General features: G+C 46.5%; 1 protein-coding gene across 3 annotated transcripts in view; it reads right to left on the reverse strand.

Moving 5' to 3' along the window:
* The window catches only part of MPHOSPH9 (M-phase phosphoprotein 9), a 135,724-nt gene that overhangs the window by 36,167 nt on the left and 73,557 nt on the right, over window positions 1–26,000 (reverse strand). For all 3 annotated transcript variants that reach the window (XR_013223417.1, XM_077293195.1, XM_077293194.1), the window contains 7 exons: window positions 22,516–22,955; window positions 18,262–18,417; window positions 15,607–15,694; window positions 12,748–12,963; window positions 11,537–11,584; window positions 4,433–4,497; window positions 3,167–3,268 (listed from right to left, as the gene is read on the reverse strand). Coding sequence is in view for 2 of the 3 variants with exons in the window: in XM_077293195.1 (XP_077149310.1) it covers window positions 3,167–3,268; window positions 4,433–4,497; window positions 11,537–11,584; window positions 12,748–12,963; window positions 15,607–15,694; window positions 18,262–18,417; window positions 22,516–22,955 (1,115 nt within the window). In the remaining variant the exon portion in view is untranslated. The remainder of the gene's footprint in view (window positions 1–3,166; window positions 3,269–4,432; window positions 4,498–11,536; window positions 11,585–12,747; window positions 12,964–15,606; window positions 15,695–18,261; window positions 18,418–22,515; window positions 22,956–26,000) is intronic.

A 26,000-nucleotide genomic window follows, 5' to 3' on the forward strand; every position in this document is an offset into this window, starting at 1 on the left:
TCCCAATAGTATCCGGAATGTTTTAACAACAACAGAGGTCTGCTTCAAGATAACAAATTAGTTGTCCTTGTAATGTTACTATATTTCGCAGACACAGAGAATCCTAATGTTACCACCTACAGCAATATTCAACACGTCACTCGGCGCAAACATGCAAAACAAAACGGATTTCACGTGTACACAGTGAGTACATCAAATCTATAGTTCTATATTAAAAGGATTGTGCCAAGCTTGGAAGTTATCCCCCCAGCAATAGGGTAGGAGATAATTTCCTGATTGTTGGGGCTCTTACCAATCCCAAGAGCAGGGCTTGAAATAACCCTGACTGAATGGAATGGAGGACGAGCATGTGCACCTCAATACATTCTTGAGTGGTCGGACCCCCAGCTATCAGGCAGTTATCACCTATTCTATGGCTAAGGGATAGCTTCCAGACTTGGTACAGGCCCTTTAAGTTTTAATAAATTATATTAACCCCTTAAAAGGGTATTCTCAAATTTGGAAATTATCTGTTGCATAAGGGAAAACTTCCAGATGACTTGGGGTCGGACTGTCAGAATCCTCACCAATCCTGAGAACAGGAACTCAGAAGAGCCCCATCTGAATGGAGCAGTGATCGACAATGCAGATTGCTACTCCATTCATTCCTAATGGGACCGCTGGAGGGAACCGAACGCAGCGCTTGGATGGTCTTCAGCACTCCAAGAAGAATGAATAGAGTGGTAGTGAGCATTATCGACCACCGCTTTTCTCAGGATTGGGGAGGGCCCCAGTGGTTGGGAAGTTATCCCCCTAGTTCATGTACAGGGGATATATTCTAAACCTGAGAATACCTCTTTTCACAATTTTTTGTTTTTGCATTTTGTTTTTTTTTCCTTTCCCTTCATCCAAAAGCGATAACTTTATTTTTCCGTCGACGCAGCTGTATGAAGGCTTGTTTTTCTGTTGTACAAATGGTAGTTTTGAAAAACACTACCATTTGTTTTACCATACCATGTATTAAATAATAGAAAAAGAAAACCCAACGGCTGTGAAATGGTGAAAAACTGCAAATGTAAGGATGTTTTAATGGTATTCATTGTGCTGTAAAATGACCACACAAGATGATTTTTTAAAGTCAGTACAAATATACAATATCAAACTTTCATTATTTTTATTTCTATGGTGGAAAAAAATAGGAAGTTTGAAAAAAAAAGCTCCTTAAAGTTTCGTTTTTTCTTTTACCAGTTTCAGCGTTCACCATATGGGCTAAATGTTTTAATAATTTTTATTGGTTTGAGCAATTAAACATGCTGCCATACCCCAAATTTGTTAAAAAAAAACAACATTTGGGGAAAAGGGGGTCAATTTAAACGTTTAGATTTTTTTTTTTTCATTTGTATATTGGTCTCCTCGGAGTTAAACCTGTGATCTCTTGATTGCCTAAGTAGTGCAATAATATTGCAGTGTATTGTAAAATAGATGTTCTTCAATGAAGCCCAGCCCAAGGCTGGTCTTCATGGGGGTAGATCTCAAATGGTAGACATAGAAGCTTTCAGAAGGCCCTGGCTATCATAGTAACCGATCAGCACCCTACGATCACATTGCGCAGGGAGCCAGTGGTTGTCAGAAGTTACAGCGGCCATCCTGAAGACTTTGAAATGCCGCTATGACGCTTTTCAGATCCACTTGCATCAGTTACTGCAGGGTGCCAGACATGTAACCAAGCCAATACATGCACTGTATGAAGCAGGCTCAGGTCTATAGCTCGTGCCATACAAGGATAGCGCTTGGCCACCGTACATGGACACTGGTTATCGATATAGAGTTAAATATCATTAAAAACAAGAGAAATACACAGGCACAAGAAAAACGTATGACAGTGAAATAAATAAGCGGCTAAACAAATGTAGAAATACACATGTACCGTCTTATAGGTTATATTAAATGCACACAGCAATGAAGTACAACAAGCTTTATGGTTTACATGACAGTAGATAGCAACTAGGAAATCGGTCTAGTGAAAAAAGAGCAAAATAAAAAAAGCAAATTAGCTAATGAGGATCACACACTGAGCAGCATACAACTAAAGGTTAAAGAATACAAAGTCCGGGATGGTTGTGAGTCCCCGTTATTTATTTTTAATCCACTTTTAATAATTCTGACTCACAACCACTCACTTGGATATCGCTGGTGAAACGCAGTAAGGTGTGTTGGCGTGGGAATCTCTGCACACCAATTGGTATTTTTACCTTTACTTGTATACTGCTCACTTTGACCCTCATTGGCTCTTTTGATGCTACTTTGCTCTTTTTCCCACTAGACAGTTCTCCTAGCTGATACCTACTGTAAAGCATAATGCTTGTTGAATTTTATATAACCTATAAGGTGCACTTGATATCTTATACATAATGCTGGATGCGTCTTTCGGCGCAGTGTGGCGCGCGGGGTCAGCGCGTGCACATACCACACTACTGCTTTATATGCATTACTTAAATAAAATGGAGCCGGAGTCAGCGTGTGCACCGCGATCTCCGGAGACATTTTATTGAAGCCACTGTGTATGCGAATTAGCAGACGGTCTTCACAAAAATGGTGTCTGATAGCACGGCATGCACACGCGCTGACTCCGGCTCCATTTTATTGAAGAATTCAATATGCCTATGGCCGATGCGTGTGCACTGCTATGTTGATGTTGTAGTACATTACGTCAAAAAAATGTCGCTGGAGTCAGAGCGAGCACATACCGCGATCTCTGGCGCCGATATATTGAAGACACTGTATAAATGTGCCAATAAAAATGCTCGCCACCCGGGTGTAGAACGGGTTCAATAGCTAGCAACTTATAAGGGTATGTGCTCAAGACAGCTCTTAAGCTCAGGCAAAATTACAGATTTTTTTTTTTTTTTAATCAGAACCGGCTTTGGAAGATAGCAGTATTTTATGTGCAGCCTTTAACTCTTTACTAACATCCGTCATATATGTACAGCACAAGTCAGTAGAAGGTGTATGGTGCGGGCTCATGAGGTAAGTCCAACCCACACCCAACAGGCAATGTTGTTAATACATTTCACTTCTTGAAATATGCATTTTTGACTAGATGTCCAAACTTTAAGGACACCCTGCACACTCAGTATGTAAAACGGTGTAGAAGTAATAAAAAAAATAGAAAAAAAAAAAGACTTACTTGGGCCTGGGCAACCACAACTGGCCTTCACCTCGGTGATGTAACGTCACCATGTTGCCATGCTCCAGTTGTTTAATTTGTGTTTCCAGTTTCAAAACTGCCCTGTTTCACCCAGAAAATGAGAACACGATAACTCAATTCAGTCAGCAGTACACAGCTCTCCTGCAGTCACCTCAAGCCCCTACATAACAATTTATTGAAGTAGACATCATCAGTGAATTCTTATGCATTTTATATATCCATATGCTTATTACCAGTTTCTTTCTAAAGACCCTCATGGTGACCCACCCAGCTAAAAATGAGGGCAACATGATTTGGCAAGTTGCGGTTTCTGTTGGTAAATCCTTGCTGAACAACGTAGGAATGGGGGTTTCCTACTATGTGATTTTACTCCTTTATACAAGAAATCAGAAATTGCTATGGATACATACTCCAAGCCCAGAATGAACATGATGCTTTTTTTGGTCGTTTCCTGATTTACTTTTTTGTTATTTTTTTCAGCTTTCTCTGGATGCTTTTTTTTAAAATTCATTAGGCAATGAAGAAAATACCTAGGCATAGGCGTTCCCACTAATTTCTATTGTAAAGTATGAAGCAGCTTCCTAGCGGAAAATGCCTGATAAATAGTCTGCACATTTCCGTTCACTATATTCTATTCTTGAAACCCAAAGTAGTTAAAAGATGCTCAAGTGGTGTAAAGTGTTATGGAATTAATGGTGCTATATAAATGAGGGAAATAAATAAAACTCTGACTATATAAACAGAAACATGTATTTATATAAAAATGAATAGAAAGATTCTTTGGAGTGCTTTCTGGCTGCTTTTTCAAGCGTTTTCTGTCTGAAAACACCTGAAACCAGCCTATAAAAAACGTCTGTAAACGTACAGTAAGGCTATGTGCACACGGTGTCCTTTAGACACTGGTACAGCTGCCGAGATTTCCCAGGTGAAGCTGCTTCAGGAAAATGCCGATGGCCTCGCCATCATTCTTGGACCGGCTCTGCTGCCAGCGTCTTTTACTCTACACTGTAAAGAGCATGTCACTTCTTTTAACCGCGTTAAGGTTTCCAAAGCTTGAAACAGTTAAAGGATGTGACATAAGAACACGTGTACAACAATATCGTTTTGGTCATTTTATATGGCGCTTTTGTGGTGGTTTTTAAGGCAGATTCTTTGCAGAATGCGCCTGAAAAAAATGCCGTGCGCACATACACAAAAAGACAGACTTATAAGATGAACATACAAAGATATATGTATAAAAAATACCTTCTGAGCTCATTCACTTCGCTATGTGCTCTGCATAATGTGTTCTCTGTTACACTAAGAGTATCCTGGAAAGAAGAGCATAATATGACACGGGTACTACATATATGGTTAAACGCTGCCGCTTTTTAGGCGCTGTACGGACATAAAAATACAGAATTTAAGAGAAAAGAAAAATAGCTTGTGATACACACAGGGATCTATAGATAAATCACTCAATGCTTTCAGAGTCGCTGTCTGACAAACAGCAGTCACGGTACAATTAAAACTCACAGAAATAAATCTCTCTGTGTCCAGGAAAACCAGACATGTCCTTCCTCATCCTCACTGTCCTATATCTGGCAGTAGCACAACTGCATGAAGAGAACCCTGTCTACAGTAGGACAAAAAGGTTGTTAAAGGGGTTCTCTGGGAGTAGAAAAAAAACTAACTAAGTAAAGGAAATGTCATTCCAAATAAATTCCTAAATTCGCTTAATTAGCAAATCACAATCATTTTGTCTAGAGAAGTGATCACTATAGGATTAAAATGGCTCCTGCCTTGTTTCACTAAGCGAAACCTGCCCTACAATGGTAGGACGAGGCCTCTGAGCATGTGCAGTACGAAGCTCCGCTCTCCTTCATACGTAGGGAGATGTGCTTCACTAATAATGGAGACGCTGAGGTTAGTAGGGGCCGCTCACCCTTCTGTGTGCCATCTTTCTGAACAACAATACAAGTATCTCCAGGTCACAGCGGCGGAGCTTCTATTGCACATGCTCACAGGCTCCTGTCCTGACATTAGAATGCTACTTGTGAAATAGGGATTTTTGTGTGTACTCACCGTAAAATCCTTTTCTCCGAGCCACTCATTGGGGGACACAGGACCATGGTGTTATGCTGCTGTCACTAGGAGGCTGACACTAAGTTGAGACAAAAAAGAGTTAACTCCTCCCCTGCAGTATACACCCTCATGCTGGCTTCCAGAGACCCAGTTCAGTGCAAAAGCAGTAGGAGATTAATAACAGTACAATACCTAACATTAGAGTATAACATGTCGAAGAAAGTCAGGAACCAAAAAAAGGTAACAAGCCATAAGGCTAACAGGGTGGGTGCTGTGTCCCCCAATGAGTGGCTCGGAGAAAAGGATTTTACGGTGAGTACACACAAAAATCCCTATTTCTCCTTCACCACATTGGGGGACACAGGACCATGGGACGTCCCAAAGCAGTCCCTGGGTGGGAAACAATACAACCAAATAAACTCCGTGTACCAACTGACTATAAATGCGCTACGGCCGCTTGCAGAATACGTCTGCCAAGGGCCGCGTCCGCAGAAGATTGAATGTGGACATTGTAGTGCTTTGAAAAAGTATGCAGGCTGGACCATGTTGCGGCCTTGCAAACCTGCTCCGCCGTCGCCTGGTGCCGGATGGCCCAGGAAGCACCCAACGACCGAGTAGAGTGTGCTCTAATCCCCGCCGGGACGGGTCTGGCCCTGACCAGATAGGATTCCTGGATAGCAGACCGAATCCATCTGGCTATTGTGGCCTTAGACGCAGCTAAACCCTTTCTGTGACCCTCCGGGAGAACAAAGAGGGAGTCCGATTTGCGGAAATGAGCAGTTCTGGAAATATACCTCCTGAGGGCCAGTACCACATCCAGGGTATGAAGGGCCTTTTCGACCCTGTGTTTTGGCTGCGGGCAGAAAGAGGGAAGAATGATGTCCTCATTAAGGTGGAAAGATGAGACCACCTTAGGGAGAAAGTCCGGAGATGGGCTTAGAACTACCTTGTCCTGGTGGAAGGCAAGGAAAGGCGCCGGCAGGATAAAGCGGTCAATTCTGAGACCCGTCTGATAGATGTTACTGCCACAAGGAAGGCAACCTTCCAGGAGAGGACAGGTAGCGGTACGTCCTGAAGAGGTTCAAACGGAGGTTCCTGAAGAACGCTCAGAACCAAATTGAGATCCCAGGTCTCTAAAGGCATTCTGTAGGGGGGTACCACATGGGAGACCCCTGAATGAAGGTCCTGACTTGCAAGTTGGCAGCGATCTTACATTGAAACAACACGGATAGAGCTGAGATCTGACCCTTGAGGGAACTCAGTGCCAGGCCGGAATCCAAACCGGACTGCAGGAAATCCAAAATGGAAGGAATTGAGAAAGCAAGCGGAGGGCGACCTCGGAGCCTGCACCACGAGAAGTAGGCCTTCCAGGTGTGGTGGTAGATGCGAGCGGAGGACGTCTTGCGAGCTTTGATCATGGAGGGGATGACCTGCTGAGAGAAACCAGCTTGGGTTAGAATCCAGGTTTCAACAGCCACGCCGTTAAACGTAGGGCCCCTGAGCTCTGGTGGAAGATCGGCCCTTGGCGAAGCAGATCTGGGCGGTCTGGTAACCGCCAGGGAACGTCGTATACGAGCTGAACGAGCTCCGCGTACCATGCGCGACGTGGCCAATCCGGGGCAACAAGGATGACCTGTACCCCCTCCGTCTTGATCTTTCGGATCACCTTCGGTAGTAAGGGAAGCGGAGGAAACACGTACGGAAGTTGGAACCGACACCACGGGTATATCAGTGCGTCCACCCCGATGGCCTGGGGATCCCGAGAACGTGCTATGAAATTGTGAACTTTGGCGTTCAGTCTGGACGCCATCAGATCCACGTCCGGGGTTCCCCAGCGAAGGCAGATTGGCCGGAAAACCTCTGGATGAAGTTCCCACTTCCCCGAGGCAAGGCCCTGACGGCTGAGAAAATCCGCCGCCCAGTTCTCGACGCCCGGAATGTGCACCGCGGAAATGATAGAGTGGTTGGCCTCGGCCCAACGAAGAATGTGGGAGACTTCCTGCATCGCCGCCCTGCTGCGGGTACCTCCTTGATGGTTTATATACGCCACGGCTGTGACGTTGTCCGATTGAACTCGAATTGGGTGACCCGCAAGCAGGAGGTGGAAGTGTCTCAGGGCGAGTCTGATCGCTCGAATTTCCAGGATGTTTATAGGGAGCCTCGACTCCCGAATCGTCCAACGCCCCAGGGCAGAGTGGTGTAGGAAGACCGCTCCCCAGCTGAGGGGACTGGCATCGGTAGTTACCACCAGCCAGCGTATCGGGAGAAAAGACTTCCCCTGGAGGATAGATGATCCCAGGGTCCACCATGTGAGGGCTTGCCTGATCCGTGGGGACAGAGGGCATGGTCGATCGAGGGATAAGGGACTCCTGTCCCAGTTGTCCAGCAGAGCCTGTTGTAAGGGGCGGAGATGGAGTTGAGCGAAGGGAACAGCGGCCACCATCTTTCCCAGGATCTTCATGGCAAACCGGATGGACCGGGGACGATGGTGACAGAGCGTCCGAGCTCCCTGCTGAAGCTCTTGGGCCTTGGACTGAGGAAGCAAGACCAGGCCCCTCGATGTGTCCAGGATCATGCCTAGGAATGAAATCCGTCGGGCAGGAATGGGAGAGGACTTGTCCGAGTTGATTAGCCAGCCCAGGCGCGAAAGAGAATCCAAGGTAATGCAGACGCTTGCTTCGCAGGCCTGAAAAGACGGACCTTTTATGAGGAGGTCGTCTAAGTATGGCAACACGACCACTCCTCGAGAGTGAAGAATAGCCATGACAGCCGCCATGACTTTTGTAAATACCCTGGGCACCGTGGCGAGACCGAAGGGTAAGGCTGTGAACTGAAAGTGGTCCTCCAGGATGGCGAAACGGAGAAACCTTTGATGTGGCGGGAAGATTGGGATGTGAAGGTAAGCATCCTTGATATCTATTGATGCTAGGAACTCCCCTCTCTCCATAGAGGAGATGACCGATCGGAGAGATTCCATCCTGAAGTGCCGTACTTTTACGTACTTGTTTAGGAGCTTCAGGTCCAAAATAGGGCGTACCGTCCCGTCCTTTTTCGGCACGACGAAGAGGTTCGAGTAGAAACCTCTGAATCTCTCGTGTTCCGGAACCGGAACGATGACCCCGCTGTGGCGGAGGGATTCGATGGCACAGTGAAGGGCGCGAGATTGAGCTCCTGAACTTGGGAGACGAGAGGGAAAAAACCGTGCTGGAAGGGAGGCGGACACCAGCCAGACGACACCAGATGCCTGACCCATTCGTCGTGGACGACAGAGAGCCAGACTTGCTGAAAAAGAAGCAGACGTCCGCCTACTTTGGAGGTGTCGACTGGAATAGTCCCCGAGTCATTGTGAAGAGAATCTGGCAGGCCTGGACTCTCTGGTTCTGGGTTGCCTAGGCTTTCCTCGCCAGGACTGATTCGGCCTGAAGGAAGGTCGAGAGTCCCTGTCTGAGCGTGCGGATCGTTCTGATCTGGATGAAGGGGCAGAATTGGACCAGAATGGGCTACTGTGAAAGGGCCGAAAGCGGAAAAATTGTTGACGCTGAAAAGCGGCTTTGGGCCTGTGTTGCGGGAGGAACTTGCTCTTTCCTCCTGTAGCGTCGGAAATAAGCTGGTTTAGCTTTTCTCCGAAAAGACGCCCGCTCTGAAAGGGAAGGGAAATCAGAGACTTTTTTGAGGAGGAATCTGCACGCCACTCTCTGAGCCAGATAGCTCTCCTAATGGTGATGGCGTTTGAAGCCGCAGTTGCTGCACAGTCCGCCGCGTCGAGGGACGCATACATCACACAATCTCCAGCCATGGCAATTTGTTTGGCTAGGTCTGCCACCTCAGACGGAAGTTCCTGTTCCTGAATGGATTTCGCGAGGGCATCTGCCCAGAAAACCATTGCCTTGGCAACCCAAGCCGCAGCGAAGGAGGGAGATAGAGAGGAACCCGAGGCTTCGTACACTGAGCGAGCTAGGGAATCTAGCTGGCGTTCCGTGGGACTCTTAATTGAAGCACCGTCAGGAACGGATAAGAGAGTTTTGGTTGCCAAACGCGAAACCGGAGGATCTACTAGTGGAGATTCCGTCCAATCTTTAACAAGATCTGCGGAAAAGGGATACTTCGAACCCAGAGCCTTTTTGCCTGTAAAACGGTTATCCGGACACTCCCTGTGTCGCCTGACTATATCCAGGAAATGCGGGTGAGAGGCGAACGTCTTATGGGAACGCTTGTTTCTCGTAAAGGAAACGGAATGGTCCGGGGCAGAAGTAGAATCATCGTCCACTTTTAGTGTATGATTGACTGCCTCAATGAGGGAGTCGACAGTAGACCTAAACTCCGGAGCATCCGGGTCTAAGGATGCATCAGACTCATATTCAGAGTCGTGATCGCTACGGGCCCCTAGAGAGGGTGAGCGAGAAGTGGAGCTACCAGAGGCTGACTGGTGTGACGAGTGCTCAGGGGAGGTAGTGCGGATCCGTTTTCTGGATTACCATGCCTCCTTCCGGTGAGAGCGGCCCCTGCTGGCCGACAATTCCCCTGTTACGGAGGGATCTCTTAACCCAGGAAGAAGAGGGCCCCGCTCCCCAGCGGGGTCCTGAAGGGATTTAATCGCTTTGGCTAGCGAATCCACGGACTGTGACAGTGACGCAACCCACTCCGAGGGACTAGATACAGTGGAGTCGGTAGCGGCGGAGGGCTCCTGGGCACATGGGGCATCGCAGGCTGAGCAGAGGGGGGAACTCTGAGGCCGAGGAAGAGGAGCCTGGCAGGTGGTACACGCATTAAAAAAGGTAGTATGCACCTTGGTGATCTTTTTGGTCCTTGACTGGGACATGGTGTACGCTAATGTAAGAGAGAGTGCTCAGGTAGGGCCTGTAAGCTATGGAAGCGAGGGCAACGCTGCAAGGGAGAACCTAACGTGGTCTCCTTACCCGTGGTCCTGTGTCCCGCAGAGAGAGGGAGAGCAGCAGTGCTGGTGGAGCGACAGCCAGTGCACAGAGCGCTGCACTTGGAGGAGCGACAGCCGGCGGTCAGAGCGCTGCACGTGGAGCTGCGGCGTGCAGAGAGAAGAAAGATGGCCGCCGGGGGTTGGTGAGGGTAATCTCGCAGAGAGCGAGAAGCGCCAGGACCAGGGGGCGGAGCCGCAGAATGACGCGAAAAAAGGGGCGGAGCCTATCGGGAACCGGCCTGCTAGGCCGAAGCCGGGGAGTAAATTTGCGGCTTCGGCCCGGCGCGCGGTCGCGGAGCGCCGGACCCTAGGGGGAGACCCTGAAAAGGAGAAGGAGCCCTCCGCACTTACCCCGACAGAAGGGGAAAAACGCAGAGAAGCTTGCTGCACCAGCGGTCATAGATTTTTTCCAGGATCTGGTGAGCTGTGCCCGGGGGATCAGGACGGTGCAGGGTTGGGGGAAGCCTCTATCCACCATCCCCATAAAAGGGGGGTGGAGAGGAACCGTCCGCCTCCTTCCATCATCCGCTTTCTCAGTGGTGATGCAGTGGGGGCTGCACGGACGCCACAATGCAAGGTGTCTCTGAACGGCCGAGGTAAAACCTGGTGGGCAGGGCAAAATGTCCGGCAATAGGCCTGGCTGCAGAAGAGGATACTGAAGGTGACACACCAGTGCTCGTCTGATAAGGGAGATCGGTGCCCTTGAAGGGGCACGTCGCCCCTAAAATCAGCTCAGGCAGTGGCATCCCACGTCGCAGGAGAGGATACGGAGAGGTAAAACTCCCGTGCTCGCCTGTTGTTGGTTCGGGGGAGATCGGAACATGAAAGAATCCGTCGCCCCCTTCGTCCGGGATAGAAAGGTTTTAAATCCAGTGTGCCTCCTACGGACACTAAGCTTGAACTGGGTCTCTGGAAGCCAGCATGAGGGTGTATACTGCAGGGGAGGAGTTAACTCTTTTTTGTCTCAACTTAGTGTCAGCCTCCTAGTGACAGCAGCATAGCACCATGGTCCTGTGTCCCCCAATGTGGCGAAGGAGAAAGCTTCATTTTGGTTTTTTATGACTTTGTTACTCTATTATAAAACAAAATTGCCCAGACATAAAAGTTCCAGGTATAATTCTTTAACTTTAGCTTTTTTCTCACACCAAAGTAATAAGAGTGTGACTTTTACCTTTATATCACTTGTACATGATGCTACTTCTTTATAATACAGATTTATTGGCTAAAAAGGTAAAACACTTTCTGTTGCTTAACATCAATTATCTATTATACAAATGTGTATGACTAGTGAAAAAACAAATAAACAAAAAATGAAAAATAGATCTGAAGTATAAAAGAGAAAAGCATATTACCTTTACTCTTTCATGTTCCTTCCCAAGCGATTCATATTCCAATAAAAGCTGAAAAAAACAACAACAAATGTTGGCTAAAAATACTGCAGCAATGGAACTTCCTTAATGAACAATCAGTTCAGCTGAAAACAATGTAACATGGAGGAATGCAAGTTTTATGGGATAGGCTACTAAAGTAATATTTACCAAAATCTGTGCAATATATGGAAAATAGATTGTGGTTCTGCTAGCTTTAAGGGGTTGACCAGGGCTGACACATTGATGATTTATCTCAGGGGTGGGTAATCTTTTTTCTACCAAGGGCCATTTGGATATTTATACCATCCTTCGGGGGCCGTACAAACGCGGTCCACAAAGTGCATCCTGTCTCTGGCACTGGTTTCAGGACGTAATCTTTCATCGCATGTCCTTCAGTGTTCAGTAGTGAACACTGCGTGTGTGCTAACAGAGCAAGAAGAAATTAATGAGCTGGTTGTAATCAAAATACAGCTCCCTGCCCAAGAGTGCGGTCCCTGAGAATCTACCTGGGGGCCAGATAAAAGGTCATCAAGGGCCGTAAATGGCCCTGGGGCCTGAGGTTCCCCACCCCTGATCTATCTGAAGGAAATTTCTGTAGGCCATTAATCTGAGACCACACCTGTCCATGCTCCACACACTTTATGGGATCTTGTCAGGACTGGTGTAAAAATGCAAAAAGTTGCAGAATTTTTGAGCAACTGTGAAAAGTTGCAAAAATGTTGTGCAAAGTGTTTTATCCCAGACATCAATGTGTCAGTCCCAGACAACCCCTTTAAGCTTCACTTCCAGAGCTGCTGGGTATCCTAACAATGAGGGACACGACCAAGAGAGCAAGGGGTACTGAAAGTCAAATGTGTGATGCTGAAAGCCTTGCAGCATTGTATGATTGCAGGTTTCTGGTAGGAGACCCCAGCTTGAGAAACTCTGGATGTCCAGTTTGCAAAACCTCCAATTTGGCATGGACTCCTAAACCTTAAAACACTTTTATTAACAGAGTTTTTGGAATACAGAATGATCCATACTGTTATTTTCTGTGGTTTTGGGAATAGTAGAGAGTGAGCTACAAAGTAAGGCAAAACGTTAAGACTAACGTGGAGCTATGAGCAACACAAACAGTATTTAGAAGGTTTGCAAATATAAGAATGTGACATATTGAAATTAACTATTATGTAGTTGCAATAGTTTGAACTTACATCTTGAAACATTTTATGCTCTTGTTTGATCCGAGCTTCTTTGTCATCTGACTGTCTAATAGTTTTCTGAAGCGATTCTTCAACTTCTTTGAGTCTGGACTGTAATCTGCTGATCGCATTTTCTTTTTCTTTACTCCTTGATCTCATTTCCTCAATTTTTTCTTGTAGATCCTTTGAAGTGCCATTGGTTGTGTGGCACTGTTCGCTCCATTCAGCCTATTGTTAGAAACACAAAAATAAGCCTATTCTGTAGCGAGCTATAAAATAATCCAACAGGAAAGCTAAAGCTCTGTTCCCAGATTCCACCAAGCCCTGCTATGTAGCACAAGCGATCAGATTATTGCAAGTTCAAGTTCATCGGTAAAAATAAAAATCTAAATACCAGAATTACGTTTTTTCGGATGCTGAAACACTGCAATAAAATGTAGTAAGAGGCAATCAAACCATCGTATCTACACCAAAATGGTATCAATAAAAAATTTAGCTCAGCATGCAAAAAATAAGCTCTCACCCAGTTCCAAATCCCAAAAAACAAAGACACTACGAGTCTCGGAATTTGGCGTGTTTTTTTTTTTTGTTTTTTTTTTTTACAAACTTTGGATTTTTTTTTCACCACCTAAATAAAAAATTAACCTATACACGTTTGGTATCTACGAACTCATTAATGGGCTGGAGAATCATAATGGCAGGTCAGTTTTAGCATTTAGTGAACATGGTAGAAAAAAAAAATAATTGGGGAATTGCAATTTAACTTTATTCCCCTATTTTCCAATGCACAATATGGTAAAACCAATGGTGTGTTCCAAAGTACAACTCGTCTCGCAAAAAACATGCCCTCACATGGCCATACTGACAGAAAAATAAAAAAAAAGTTATGGCTTTGGGAAGAGGGGGCACAAGAAACAATAATGCAAAAAAAAACAAAAAACGGAAAACACCAAGGTCATGAACTGGTTAATACAATGGAGAAAACATTAGGGAGATTAGTTGATGGGATGTTAAAAAGATATATAATTAGTATATAAACCACTCTGAGCCTTTTGGCTTCTTGATGGAGCTGGAGGAGAAACCATTGCTTAGGTTAATGCGGATACCGTATATACTTGTGTATAAGCAGAGTTTTTAGCACATTTTTTTGGAGGTGGGATGGCGGAGCAGCAGGTACCAGGAGCCGGCGCACACATCATACTCGCTCATTATGGTGATGAATATGGATGCGTCTCCACTCCCATAGGGGTGTAGTGAATATTCATCACCTTAAAGGGAACCTATCACCCCGTTTTTTTCGGTATGAGATAAAAATACTGTTAAATAGGGCCTGAGCTGTGCATTACAATAGTGTAGTTTGTGGACCCCGATTCCCCACCTATGCTGCCGAAATACGTTACCAAAGTAGTCATTTTCGCCTGTCAATCAGGCTGGTCAGGTCGGATGGGCGTGGCTTCTTCCCCCAGATATTGCGTAGTTTTCCGTTGGTGGCGTAGTGGTGTGCGCATGTCCAAGGTCCCCAATCCTGCACGGGGGGGTGAAAATAGCAGCGATGTCCGTTATTCCATTGGTGGTCGGTGGGCGCGGCCATCTTCCTTTGGCCGCGCGTGCGCAGAAGCGGCGCTCTGCTGGCCGCGGCTTCAGGAAAATGGCCGCCGCGATCTCCATCTGCGCACGCGCGGCATCCCGCGGCCATTTTCCTGAAGCCGCGGCCAGCAGAGCGCCGCTTCTGCGCACGCGCGGCCAAAGGAAGATGGCCGCGCCCACCGACCACCAATGGAATAATGGACATCGCTGCTATTTTCACCCCCCCGTGCAGGATTGGGGACCTTGGACATGCGCACACCACTACGCCACCAACGGAAAACTACGCAATATCTGGGGGAAGAAGCCACGCCCATCCGACCTGACCAGCCTGATTGACAGGCGAAAATGACTACTTTGGTAACGTATTTCGGCAGCATAGGTGGGGAATCGGGGTCCACAAACTACACTATTGTAATGCACAGCTCAGGCCATATTTAACAGTATTTTTATCTCATACCGAAAAAAACGGGGTGATAGGTTCCCTTTAATGAGTGGTACCACGTGACCACTGAGCACAGGAAGAGCTGCAGGCAGGCGCCGGCGGCCGGAAAAAGATGCAGTGCCAGCACCCAGGGCGTGCAGGTAGGTGAGTATGATGTTTTGTTTTTTTTTCAATAGGAAACATGCACACAGGGAAAGGGGATACGGAGGCATGCATACAGGGACAGAACTGGGAGGCATGAAGACAGGGGCAGGGATGGGGAGGCATTCATACCAGGACATGGAAGGGGGAGGTATTCATACAGGGACGGAACGGGAGAGGCATGCATACAGGGATGGAACAGGGGAGGCATGCAGATAGGGGCAGGGATGGGGAGGCATGCATACAATGACAGGGAAGGGGGAGGCATGCATACAATGACAGGGGAGGCATGCATATAATGGCAGAGAAGGGGAGGCATTCATACCAGGACAGGGAAGGGGAGGCATGCATACAATGACAGACACAGGGGAGGCATCCATACCAGGACTTGGAAGGGGGAGGCATGCATACAATAACAAGGAAGGGGGAGACATGCAGACAGGGATGGGGAGGCATTCATACCAGAACAGCGACGGGGGGAGCCACGCATAGGACAGGGATGAGGGGATAATACATACCCGGCTTATACTCGAGTCAATAAGCTTACACAGTTTTCCGTGACAAAAGTAGGTGCCTCGGCTTATACTCGGGTCGGCTTATACTTGAGTATATCGGTATACTGATTTGCAATGAATTAGATAATGATGACAGCTTATGTGAAATGACTGTCATGAGGATGCTATCACACAGAACATACTTACTACTTGGCTTTCAAGTTCTCGCTTTTGGTTCTCAAGTACATGGATTCGTTTACTTGCTTCAGTTAAAGCTCCTTCCAGTTGGGCACATCTACGTAAAGAATAAAGCTCAGTGGAAGAGTACGGGGAGACTTTTTCTATTCATACAGTTCATAAAACTGGAGTTATTAATTTATAAGTAACTGGATAACTGGATTTATAAGTTACGTAATGGCAAGTTTTATGCCATTTACTTGCTTTAGCTCAATTTTTGCTAATCGAAGAAAACCAATTTAAGGTTAGGGTCACAGGCTTGTTTTTCTCTCATCTGAGAAAATCGGTCCGATTATGCTAAACCCACTATGATCAGACTCTGATCAGAAGGTGATCTGATTTTATTGGTGGTGGAGGAAAGAAAAAGAAGTTTCTCCACCTTCTCCATTCAGTCTGTCTGTGAAAATCAGATGTTATCCGAGTGCAGTCTGAAGTTTTCCACAGACCTATAGACTCGAATGGCAGACTACAATCTGACAATCAGAGGCAAATTTTGCATGTTTCAAAATTATCGGATATGTACATGGCCTCATAGAATATCATCAGGGCGACTGCCAACCGTCAAAACAACAGATAGCACTGGTCCAAGTTAAACGGTCGTCTCCTCACCTCACAATAAATGCAGCATGCAGAGTTGAAATAACTTGTGTCAACCTCTTAAAAGGATTGACCAGTGAAAACAAATTGTCACCAATCCACAGGATAGAAACTTGTTGATCAGAGGGGGGGTTCAACCACTGGGACCAACACTGATCAGCAGAATGGGGCACTTTTATCCCTATTAGAAACTAGACTTCTGCTCCATGCATTCCCTATGGAATTGCCAAGTACTTTGCTTTTTCAGGCTGCCTCATAGAGAGTGGAGCACAGGTCAGGCATCTGACATACCACGCCATTTTGTAACGGGGATATAAGTTCCCCGATCTGCTACTCAGTGCAGGTCTCATTGGATAGGTGATAAAACAAGTTATCAGACAACTGCTTTAATTCTTTTTGTTCCTAGACCTCTCTTGATGGCTAACAGCATTCTCTATGCATATACTGGAAATCTGAGACACCCTCCCATGCTCCTGTCTGCTCCTTCTAAATGTAGTCAGAGTGTATCATTCTACAAGAACAATGTGAATAGTCTGGATAGAGGCACTGTCCCTCTAGATCAGCTCAGAGCATGGTGGAGTGCCCCTGACTTCCAGAGGAACAAGAACTGACGGAACCATACCAAAAAGAATAAAGAGAACACCAAGAATGCATTTTGTATCTAATGTGACATTTTTATTATGAAGAACAGGAACGCTTTAAGAACATTACGTCATATGAAAGATTTAATAACTGCCAACAGTGTTTCAACATTTAGTCAAAAGTGTTTAAATTCAAAATTGATTTTCAAACAGAATAACATTTATACATAGAAAACATAAAACTGGAGGTTACAGAAAAGAAAAGTGCGCAATGAAAAGGAAATTGTTGCACAGGGTTAAAAAGCCTTCAGTTTTAAAAATATGTGATTGATAAAATATTTTTTTTCTGATCTATTAAAAATGTCTGTTGCATAAAGACAATTTGGCATAGAGCAAATGGACATCATAGATTGGAGCCCTCCCAAAAAGCCAGAGCACAGCCATCCTTGTTTTACAAGGACTGTCATTCAGGTGGTAGTGTGATATATACACTCAGATTCCTTGGAAAACTCTGCTGCATTCTAATGAGACAAACCCTTAAATTTTGCAACGTTTAGAAAATATACCAAAGGTATGTTGTGACATTTACTTTTCTGTAGTTAAAAAAGTCTGTGAAAATATTGGAAGAGAACTTAAAAAAAAGATAGGCTGAGGCTATCCATACACATCGGACAGCTGGCGTCTGAAATCTTGATTAGCGAATCGCTATCTCTCCTGACTACTCATATACATGCACGATTGGTTCAGTCAATTGCACATATAGTCCCAGTAGGAATGGTGGAGTGAGCTGCTCTGGCGGCAGATTAGCACTGCTTGAAATTCAACTGCTTGATTAAGGCTACTTTCACACTAGCGTCGGGCTCGGCCCGCCGCGGTGCGTCGGGCCGAGGTTCCCGACGCTAGCGTTGTCTCCGCCGCACAACGGGGGCAGCGGATGCATTTTTCCAGCGCATCTGCTACCCCATTGTGAGGTGCGGGGAAGTGCGGGGAGGTGGGGGCGGAGTTCCGGTCGCGCATGCGCGGTCGGAAAAAGCGGACCGTCGTGAGCAAAAAACGCTACATGTAGCGTTTTTTGGTCCCAACGGTCCGCCACAACACGGCGCAACCGTCGCACGACGGTTGCGACGTGTGTCAATCCGTCGCAATACGTCGCTTAATGTAGTCTATGGGGAAAAAACGCATCCTGCAAGCACTTTTGCAGGATGCGTTTTTTCGGCAAAACGACGCATTGTGGCGGATTGCAGTTAACGCTAGTGTGAAAGTAGCCTTAGACATCTGCTGCCGTCAAAGATATTGGAGATTAATATACACATTACATGTTCCACTAGTCCCAACAAAATTGCCAGATCTCCCATTTTTGTGTATGGCCAGTTAATACAATTATTTGATATCAATGGCATTACGCAAATAAATCTTCACTAATAATAATACAAAATACAGGCATTACCTCTCAGTGAGACTGTTGATCTTCATCAGGTCTTCGGTAGAAGTGGACTTATTATTTGCAAGAAGTTGTTGCTTTAGATTAATGATCTCTGACTCATAGTAGTCTTTTAGATCTGACAAGTGCCGAGCATGTTTTTCTCTTAAACTTCGCCGGACACTTTAAAAATAAAAACACAGAATAAGATAAGAAAAAAAAATGTAGAAATTATATCCCGCACATTCAGCGTCTCCCACTCCCACACTATCTCCTCATCGAGACCTCTCTCTGTTGGAGTCCCCCAAGGCTCTGATCTAGGATCCTTAAGGCCCCGTCTCACATAGCGAGATCGCTAGCGAGATCGCTGCTGAGTCACTAGTTTTGTGACGCAACAGCGACCTCCATAGCGATCTCGCTATGTGTGACACGTACCAGCGATCAGGCCCCTGCTGCGAGATCGCTGGTCGTGTCGGAATGGCCTGGACCTTTTTTTGGTCGTTGAGGCCCCGCTGACATCGCTGAATCGGTGTGTGTGAAGGCCCCGTCTCACATAGCGAGATCGCTAGCGAGATCGCTGCTGAGTCACTAGTTTTGTGACGCAACAGCGACCTCCATAGCGATCTCGCTATGTGTGACACGTACCAGCGATCAGGCCCCTGCTGCGAGATCGCTGGTCGTGTCGGAATGGCCTGGACCTTTTTTTGGTCGTTGAGGCCCCGCTGACATCGCTGAATTGGTGTGTGTGAAGGCCCCGTCTCACATAGCGAGATCGCTAGCGAGATCGCTGCTGAGTCACTAGTTTTGTGACGCAACAGCGACCTCCATAGCGATCTCGCTATGTGTGACACGTACCAGCGATCAGGCCCCTGCTGCGAGATCGCTGGTCGTGTCGGAATGGCCTGGACCTTTTTTTGGTCGTTGAGGCCCCGCTGACATCGCTGAATCGGTGTGTGTGACACCGATCCAGCGATGTCTTCACTGGTAACCAGGGTAAACATCGGGTTACTAAGCGCAGGGCCGCGCTTAGTAACCCGATGTTTACCCTGGTTACCAAAAAAAACAAACAGTACATACTCGCCTTTCGGTGTCCAGGTCCCTCGCCGTCTGCTTCCTGCTCTCACTGAGCCGCCGTACAGTGAGAAGTGAGAGCACAGCGGTGACGTCACTGCTGCGCTCTGCTCTCACTGTACGGCCGGATCTCAGTCAGAGCAGGAAGCAGACGGCAAGGGACCTGGACACCGAAAGGTGAGTATGTACTGTTTGTTTTTTTTGGTAACCAGGGTAAACATCGGGTTACTAAGCGCGGCCCTGCGCTTAGTAACCCGATGTTTACCCTGGTTACCCGGGTGCTGCAGGGGGACTTCGGCATCGTTGAAGACAGTTTCAACGATGCCGAAGTCGTTCCCCTGATCGTTGGTCGCTGGAGAGAGCTGTCTGTGTGACAGCTCCCCAGCGACCACACAGCGACTTACCAACGATCACGGCCAGGTCGTATCGCTGGTCGTGATCGTTGGTAAATCGCTTAGTGAGACGGGGCCTTTACTCTTCTCAATCTATACACTTGGCCTGAGACAACTCAAAGTCCCATGGATTCCAGTACCACCTCTATGCTGATGACACTCAGATCTACCTCTCTGCTGTCCAGAATCCCGGAGTGTCTATCAGCCATATAATCCTTCTTCTCCTCTTGCTTCCTCAAACTCAATGTGGACAAATCTGAAATTATCATCTTTCCTCCATCTCACAGATCTTTCTTACCTGACCTATCTATCACCATTAAAGGAAACCTGTCGCCCCCAAAATCAAAGGTGAGCTAAGCAAACCAGCATCGGGCTTATCTACAGCATTCTGGACGATGTATCCTGAAAGATGAGAAAAAGAGGTTAGATTATACTCACCCAGGGGCGGTCCCGCTGTGGTCCGGGTCCGATGGGTGTCACGGTCCAGGGCCTCCCATCTTCTTACGATGACGTCCTCCTCTTGTATTCGCGCCGCGGCTCCGGCGCAGGCGTACTTTGGCTGCCCTGTTGAGGGCAGAGCAAAGTACTGCAGTGCGCAGGCGCCGGGAAAGGTCAGAGAGGCCCAGCGCCTGCGCACTGCACAACTTTGCTCAGCCCTCAACAGGGCAGACTAAGTACGCCTGCGCCGGAGCGTGAATACAAGAAGAGGACGTCATCGTAAGAAGATGGGAGGCCCCGGACCGGACGCCTATCGGACCAGAACCGGACCGGGACCGCCCATGGGTGAGTATAATCTAACCTTTTTCTCATCTTTCAGGATACATCGGGGGCTTATCTACAGCATTACAGAATGCTGTAGATAAGCCCATGATGCTAGTGGGCTTAGCTCACCTTTGATTTTGGGGGTGACAGGTTCCCTTTAACGACATCACGCTTTCCCCTGTACCGGAAGTCCGCTGCCTCGTAGTAACCCTTGACTCTGCCCTGTGCTTCAAACTGCACATCCAAGCTCTTTCCACCTCCAGCTCAAAAATATTTCCAGAATCCGTCCTTTCCTCAATATACTAAAATGCTTGTGCATGCCCTTATTATCTCCCGCCTCGACTACTGCAACATCCTGCGGCCTCCCTGCTAACACACTCGCACCTCTCCAGTCCATCCTTAACTCTGCTGCCTGACTAATTCATCTCTCTCCTCGCTACTCCTCCGCTTCCCCCCTCTGCAAATCTCTTCACTGGCTCCCATTCCCTCAGCGTATCCAATTCAAATTACTAATACTGACCTACAAGACCATCTATAACCTGTCTCCTCCATATATCTCTGAACTAATCTCCCAATATCTTCCCTCACGTAATCTCCGGTCCTCCCAAGACCTCCTTCTCTCCTCCACACTTATTCACTCCTCACCCAACCGCCTCCAAAGACTTCTCCCGAATATCCCCCATCCTCTGGAATTCTTTGCCCCAACACGTCCGACTATCAACCACATTTGGATCCTTCAGACGGAACATGAAAATCCACCTCTTCAGGAAAGCCTACAGCCTGCACTGACCCCGCTGCCTCCTCACCACTACCGGAGCTACGCCTCACCAACACTGAAGCTGCTGCAACCCCCCGACCTACTGTCTTCTTCCTCACCATCCTGTAGAATGTAAGCCTGCAAGAGCAGGGTCATCACCCCTCTGTATCAGTCTGTCATTGTTAGTTTGTTTACTGTAAGTGATATCTGTAATTTGTATGTAAGCCCTTCTCATGTACAGCACCATGGAATCAATGGTGCTATATAAATAAATAATATTGATACATTTCCATGACAATTTGCTATCACATTGTTCCACTCACCTGAGTGCCATAAAGTGAGAGTCTTCATCATTAGCACAAAATATTACAAGAACAACACCCCCATTTATTATACCCCTCCTATTAAATACTTCCAGTGGTCTAAAAAAAAATAATTGTACCTACTCGATACTGCCTACCAATTGCATTATATACTTCAAGTGCCTACAATACAATGGTTATTGTAATGTTTATTTAAATGATAAAGGGATATTGTTAAAAAAAGTAATCCTCTATGCAAGGGATTGCTATTTGTTAGGAGTCCAACCTCTAGGACCCCCCATCTATCCAGATCAGGGCTCTTGAACCTCAAGGACTGAGCTCTGCAGCCCCATCTTCAATGGAGCGGAGGTGAGCATGCTCGGCTTTTACTCCATCTACTGTCAATTGGACTGCTGAAATTACTCAAGAACAATAATTGGCTTTTTCCGGAAGTCCCACTGATAATGAATGGAGCGAAGACTGAGCATGCACACCTGCACTTCATTCTTGAGATCGATGCAGGTCTCAGCTGTCAGACCCCCAGCAATCAGCAAGTTATTCCCTAGAAAATTAATTTTTGTAGAATAACCCTTTAAGCAAGTTTAGTAAAAGCAGCACTGGACTCGGACAACTCTGTCCGCCACCTCAAGTAGAGATCCAGGCGGAATAGCCATAGTAATACAAGATAAGAAAAAAACAACAACATATGACCTATTAACTTAAAAGATTAATTTTCTTATAACGATCTCATACGAACAACCAGGGTTACAACTATACAAATCTTAAGAAAGTGAGCCTCCATGAAAAAGAAAATAATAATTAGCAAGCAGAATCATGGAGCTTTTCTTGCCTAGGAGCAAAGCTTTAGTTGCTTAGCGTTTGTAGTTTTGCTCATTTACAGCAACCATGTACTCTTTTGGACCTGATCAATAATCACTTTGGGTTGACAAGCCTTGATTACTCTCGGATCAATAATCAGTACATACACAGCACCTACTTGGATAGCACCACAGGATGCTCCATTGAATAAATGCCAGAAGGGCAAGGCATATTTTTTTCTGCAGCCGGTACCGGTGATTGAGATATTGGAGATGAAGCCAAACTGTTTGCTTCATCCTCAGTACAGTTCATTCTTTCATCGCTGCTAGCGTCTCCATGCCACAGCTGGTAGTCTATATTTTCCCTCACTTTGTATCTGGTAGCTTTCCAATGCTTATCTCCCGCTGCCAGACACTGGGGAGACCTGTGTGATGAATCGACCAACAAAGATGAAGCATTGGAAGCAGTCTCTTCATCATCTGGATTGTAAGAAAGATTTTCTAAAATGGAGTCAGGCGTCACAGGGGCTGCGTAGCTTTCACCACAATGAGTAGCAGCTTTGGAAAGTATTGCATTGTGAGAAGGTTTTCTATGTAGCGTTGGATCCAACGTCAATACCTAATAAGAGGCAGACAGAACATGATTTCAGCCTTTTGCCCAGATCAACCATATTCTTTGAAGATTATTTCTAAACCATATTTTTTATTTTGCACAATTTATAGTGTAATACATAAAGGGAACATATCACTATGACAGTACCATCTTGCTTCACTAAGAATGCACATATAGAGGTTAGGAGACTGTCAGACAGTCCTTATAGTCGGCATTTACAATCAAATACAAATCATTACATGGAACCTGTCACATGTTCAAGTGATATTAACCTTCAGATATGGGGTTGATCTACAGGTTAATAGAACTCTAAGGCCCACTTAACATGTCCTGTTGATTTCTGTACTGGAAAAAACAATACTGGTGAAATCTGTGGTCCATGTCCGTGTGCCATCCGTGTGTTCATGTGCTGTCCGTGTGACACGTATGGAATGAAATGCAGCGTAGAAATTAAAGAGTTTTATGCATTAAAAGATGTTCAACGATAAAGATAGATAGAATGGAGGAACATAGATTCAATAGATAGAAATATGTCAGTGTGATTTATCAATGCTTTGCGTGCTTATTTTTCTGTACTTGTATTTATTTTTTAAATAAATAAGACGGTGTGGGGTCCCTCGTAGTTTTCCTAACCAGCTGAGGGAAAGTCAACAGCTGGTGGATGATGTTAATATTCTGGGAAAGGGCCAATAGCCATAAAGGTTCCTAGACTACAAATATCAGATCACAGCTGTTTCCTTAGCCTTTACTGGTTATTATAGGGGAGACCCCCCCAAAAAAATGACATGGGTCCCCCCAATATTTACTAACCAGCAAAGACTATGCAGACAGCTGCAAGCTAATATTAAAAGCCTAGGACAGGGCCATGGATACTGGCGGCTTCCCAGACTAAGAACAACAGCCCTGCATAACCTTTACTGGTTAGTAAATATAGAGGGGACTCACATCATCTTTGTGGGGGGTCTCCCTTATAATGACCAATAAAGGCTAAGGAAACAGCTGTGAGCTGATATTAACAGCCTGGGTGGCAGTGCTCCTTTAAATAAAAAGGGACAGCCAAAGACTGGTGATTGGTGCACTTTTATCCTATACATCACAAAACCTGCACAAGTTCTCCACAATGCTTGACGCTAACTTTTTTCCCCCTTAAATTCACCAGAGAAAAAGACAGCTAAAAAGTATTTTGGTACACCTTTAGATTGGAGGATAAATTGATGACTTATAGACTAATAAATGTGATTACAGACGTGATAAACTTTTTAGTACCCGTATGTTAAATTTACTGAATATTAACTAATGAAATTCAGACATTGCTTTTGAATTCTGATTCAACAGAAAATAGGGATTTTTGTGTACTCACCGTAAAATCCTTTTCTCCGAGCCACTCATTGGGGGACACAGGACAATGGTGTTATGCTGCTGTCACTAGGAGGCTGACACTAAGTTGAGACAAAAAAGGTTAGCTCCTCCCCTGCAGTATACACCCTCATGCTGGCTTCCAGAGACCCAGTTCAGTGCAAAAGCAGTAGGACATTAATAACAATATAATACATAACATTAGAGTATAACATGTCAGAAAAGGTCAAGAACTAAAAAGGTAACGAGCCGTAAGGCTAACAGGGTGGGTGCTGTGTCCCCCAATGAGTGGCTCGGAGAAAAGGATTTTACGGTGAGTACACAAAAATCCCTATTTCTCCTTCGCCACATTGGGGGACACAGGACCATGGGACGTCCCAAAGCAGTCCCTGGGTGGGTAACAATACAACCAAATAACTCTGTGTACCATCCGACTTATAAATGCACAACGGCTGCCTGCAGAATACGTCTGCCAAGGGCCGCATCCGCGGAAGAATGAGTGTGGATCTTGTAGTGCTTTGCGAAGGTATGCAGGCTAGACCATGTTGCGGCCTTGCAAACCTGCTCCGCCGACGCCTGGTGCCGAATGGCCCAGGAGGCACCAACCGACCGAGTAGAGTGAGCCCTAACCCCCGCCGGGATGGGCCTGCCCCTGACCCGATAAGCTTCTTGGATAGCCGATCGGATCCATCTGGCTATCATAGCCTTGGGTGCTGCTGAACCCTTCCTGTGACCCTCATGGAGGATAAAGAGGGAATCTGATTTACGGAAAGAGGCAGTCCTAGAGACGTACCTCCTGAGAGCCTGTACCACGTCCAAAGTGTGAAGGGTCTTCTCGAGCCTATGTTTTGGCTGTGGGCAGAAGGAGGGAAGAATAATATCTTCGTTGAGGTGAAAAGATGACACCACCTTAGGGAGAAAAGCGGGAGATGGGCGTCAGACTACTTTGTCCTGGTGGAAGGAAAGGAAGGGTGCCCGGCAGGAAAGAGCGGCCAACTCCGAGACGCGCCTGATAGACGTTATTGCCACAAGGAAGGCCACCTTCCAAGAGAGAATAGATAGTGGGACATCTTGTAGAGGTTCAAACGGAGGTTCCTGAAGGACGCTCAGGACCAAGTTGAGATCCCAGGTCTCTAGTGGCATTCTGTAGGGGGGAACCACGTGGGAGACCCCTTGAATGAAGGTCCTGACTTGCGAGTAAGTAGCGATCTTACGCTGGAACAATACCGATAGTGCTGAAATCTGGCCCTTGAGGGAACTGAGGGCTAGGCCGGAATCCAAGCCGGACTGGAGAAATTCCAGAATGAAGGGAAGAGAAAACGTGAGGGGGACGACCGCGGAGTCTGCACCAAGAGAAGAAGGCTTTTAGGTGCGGTGGTAGATGCGAGCGGAAGACATCTTGCAAGCTCTGATCATGGTGGAAATGACCTGCTGGGAGAAACCGGCTTGAGTTAGGATCCAGGTTTCAACAGCCACGCCGTTAAACGTAGGGCCCCTGAGCTCTGATGGTAAATCGGTCCTTGATGCAGTAGATCTGGGCGGTCTGGTAACCTCCAGGGAACGTCGGAGACGAGATGCACTAGTTCCGCGTACCATGCGCGACGCGGCCAATCCGGGGCGATAAGGATCACCGGAATCCCCTCTATCTTGATTTTTCAGATCACCTTCGGTAACAGAGGAAGTGGAGGGAATACG

The sequence above is a fragment of the Ranitomeya variabilis genome, chromosome 1 (assembly GCF_051348905.1).
Source record: "Ranitomeya variabilis isolate aRanVar5 chromosome 1, aRanVar5.hap1, whole genome shotgun sequence".
In the NCBI taxonomy this organism is placed as follows: Eukaryota; Metazoa; Chordata; class Amphibia; order Anura; family Dendrobatidae; genus Ranitomeya; species Ranitomeya variabilis.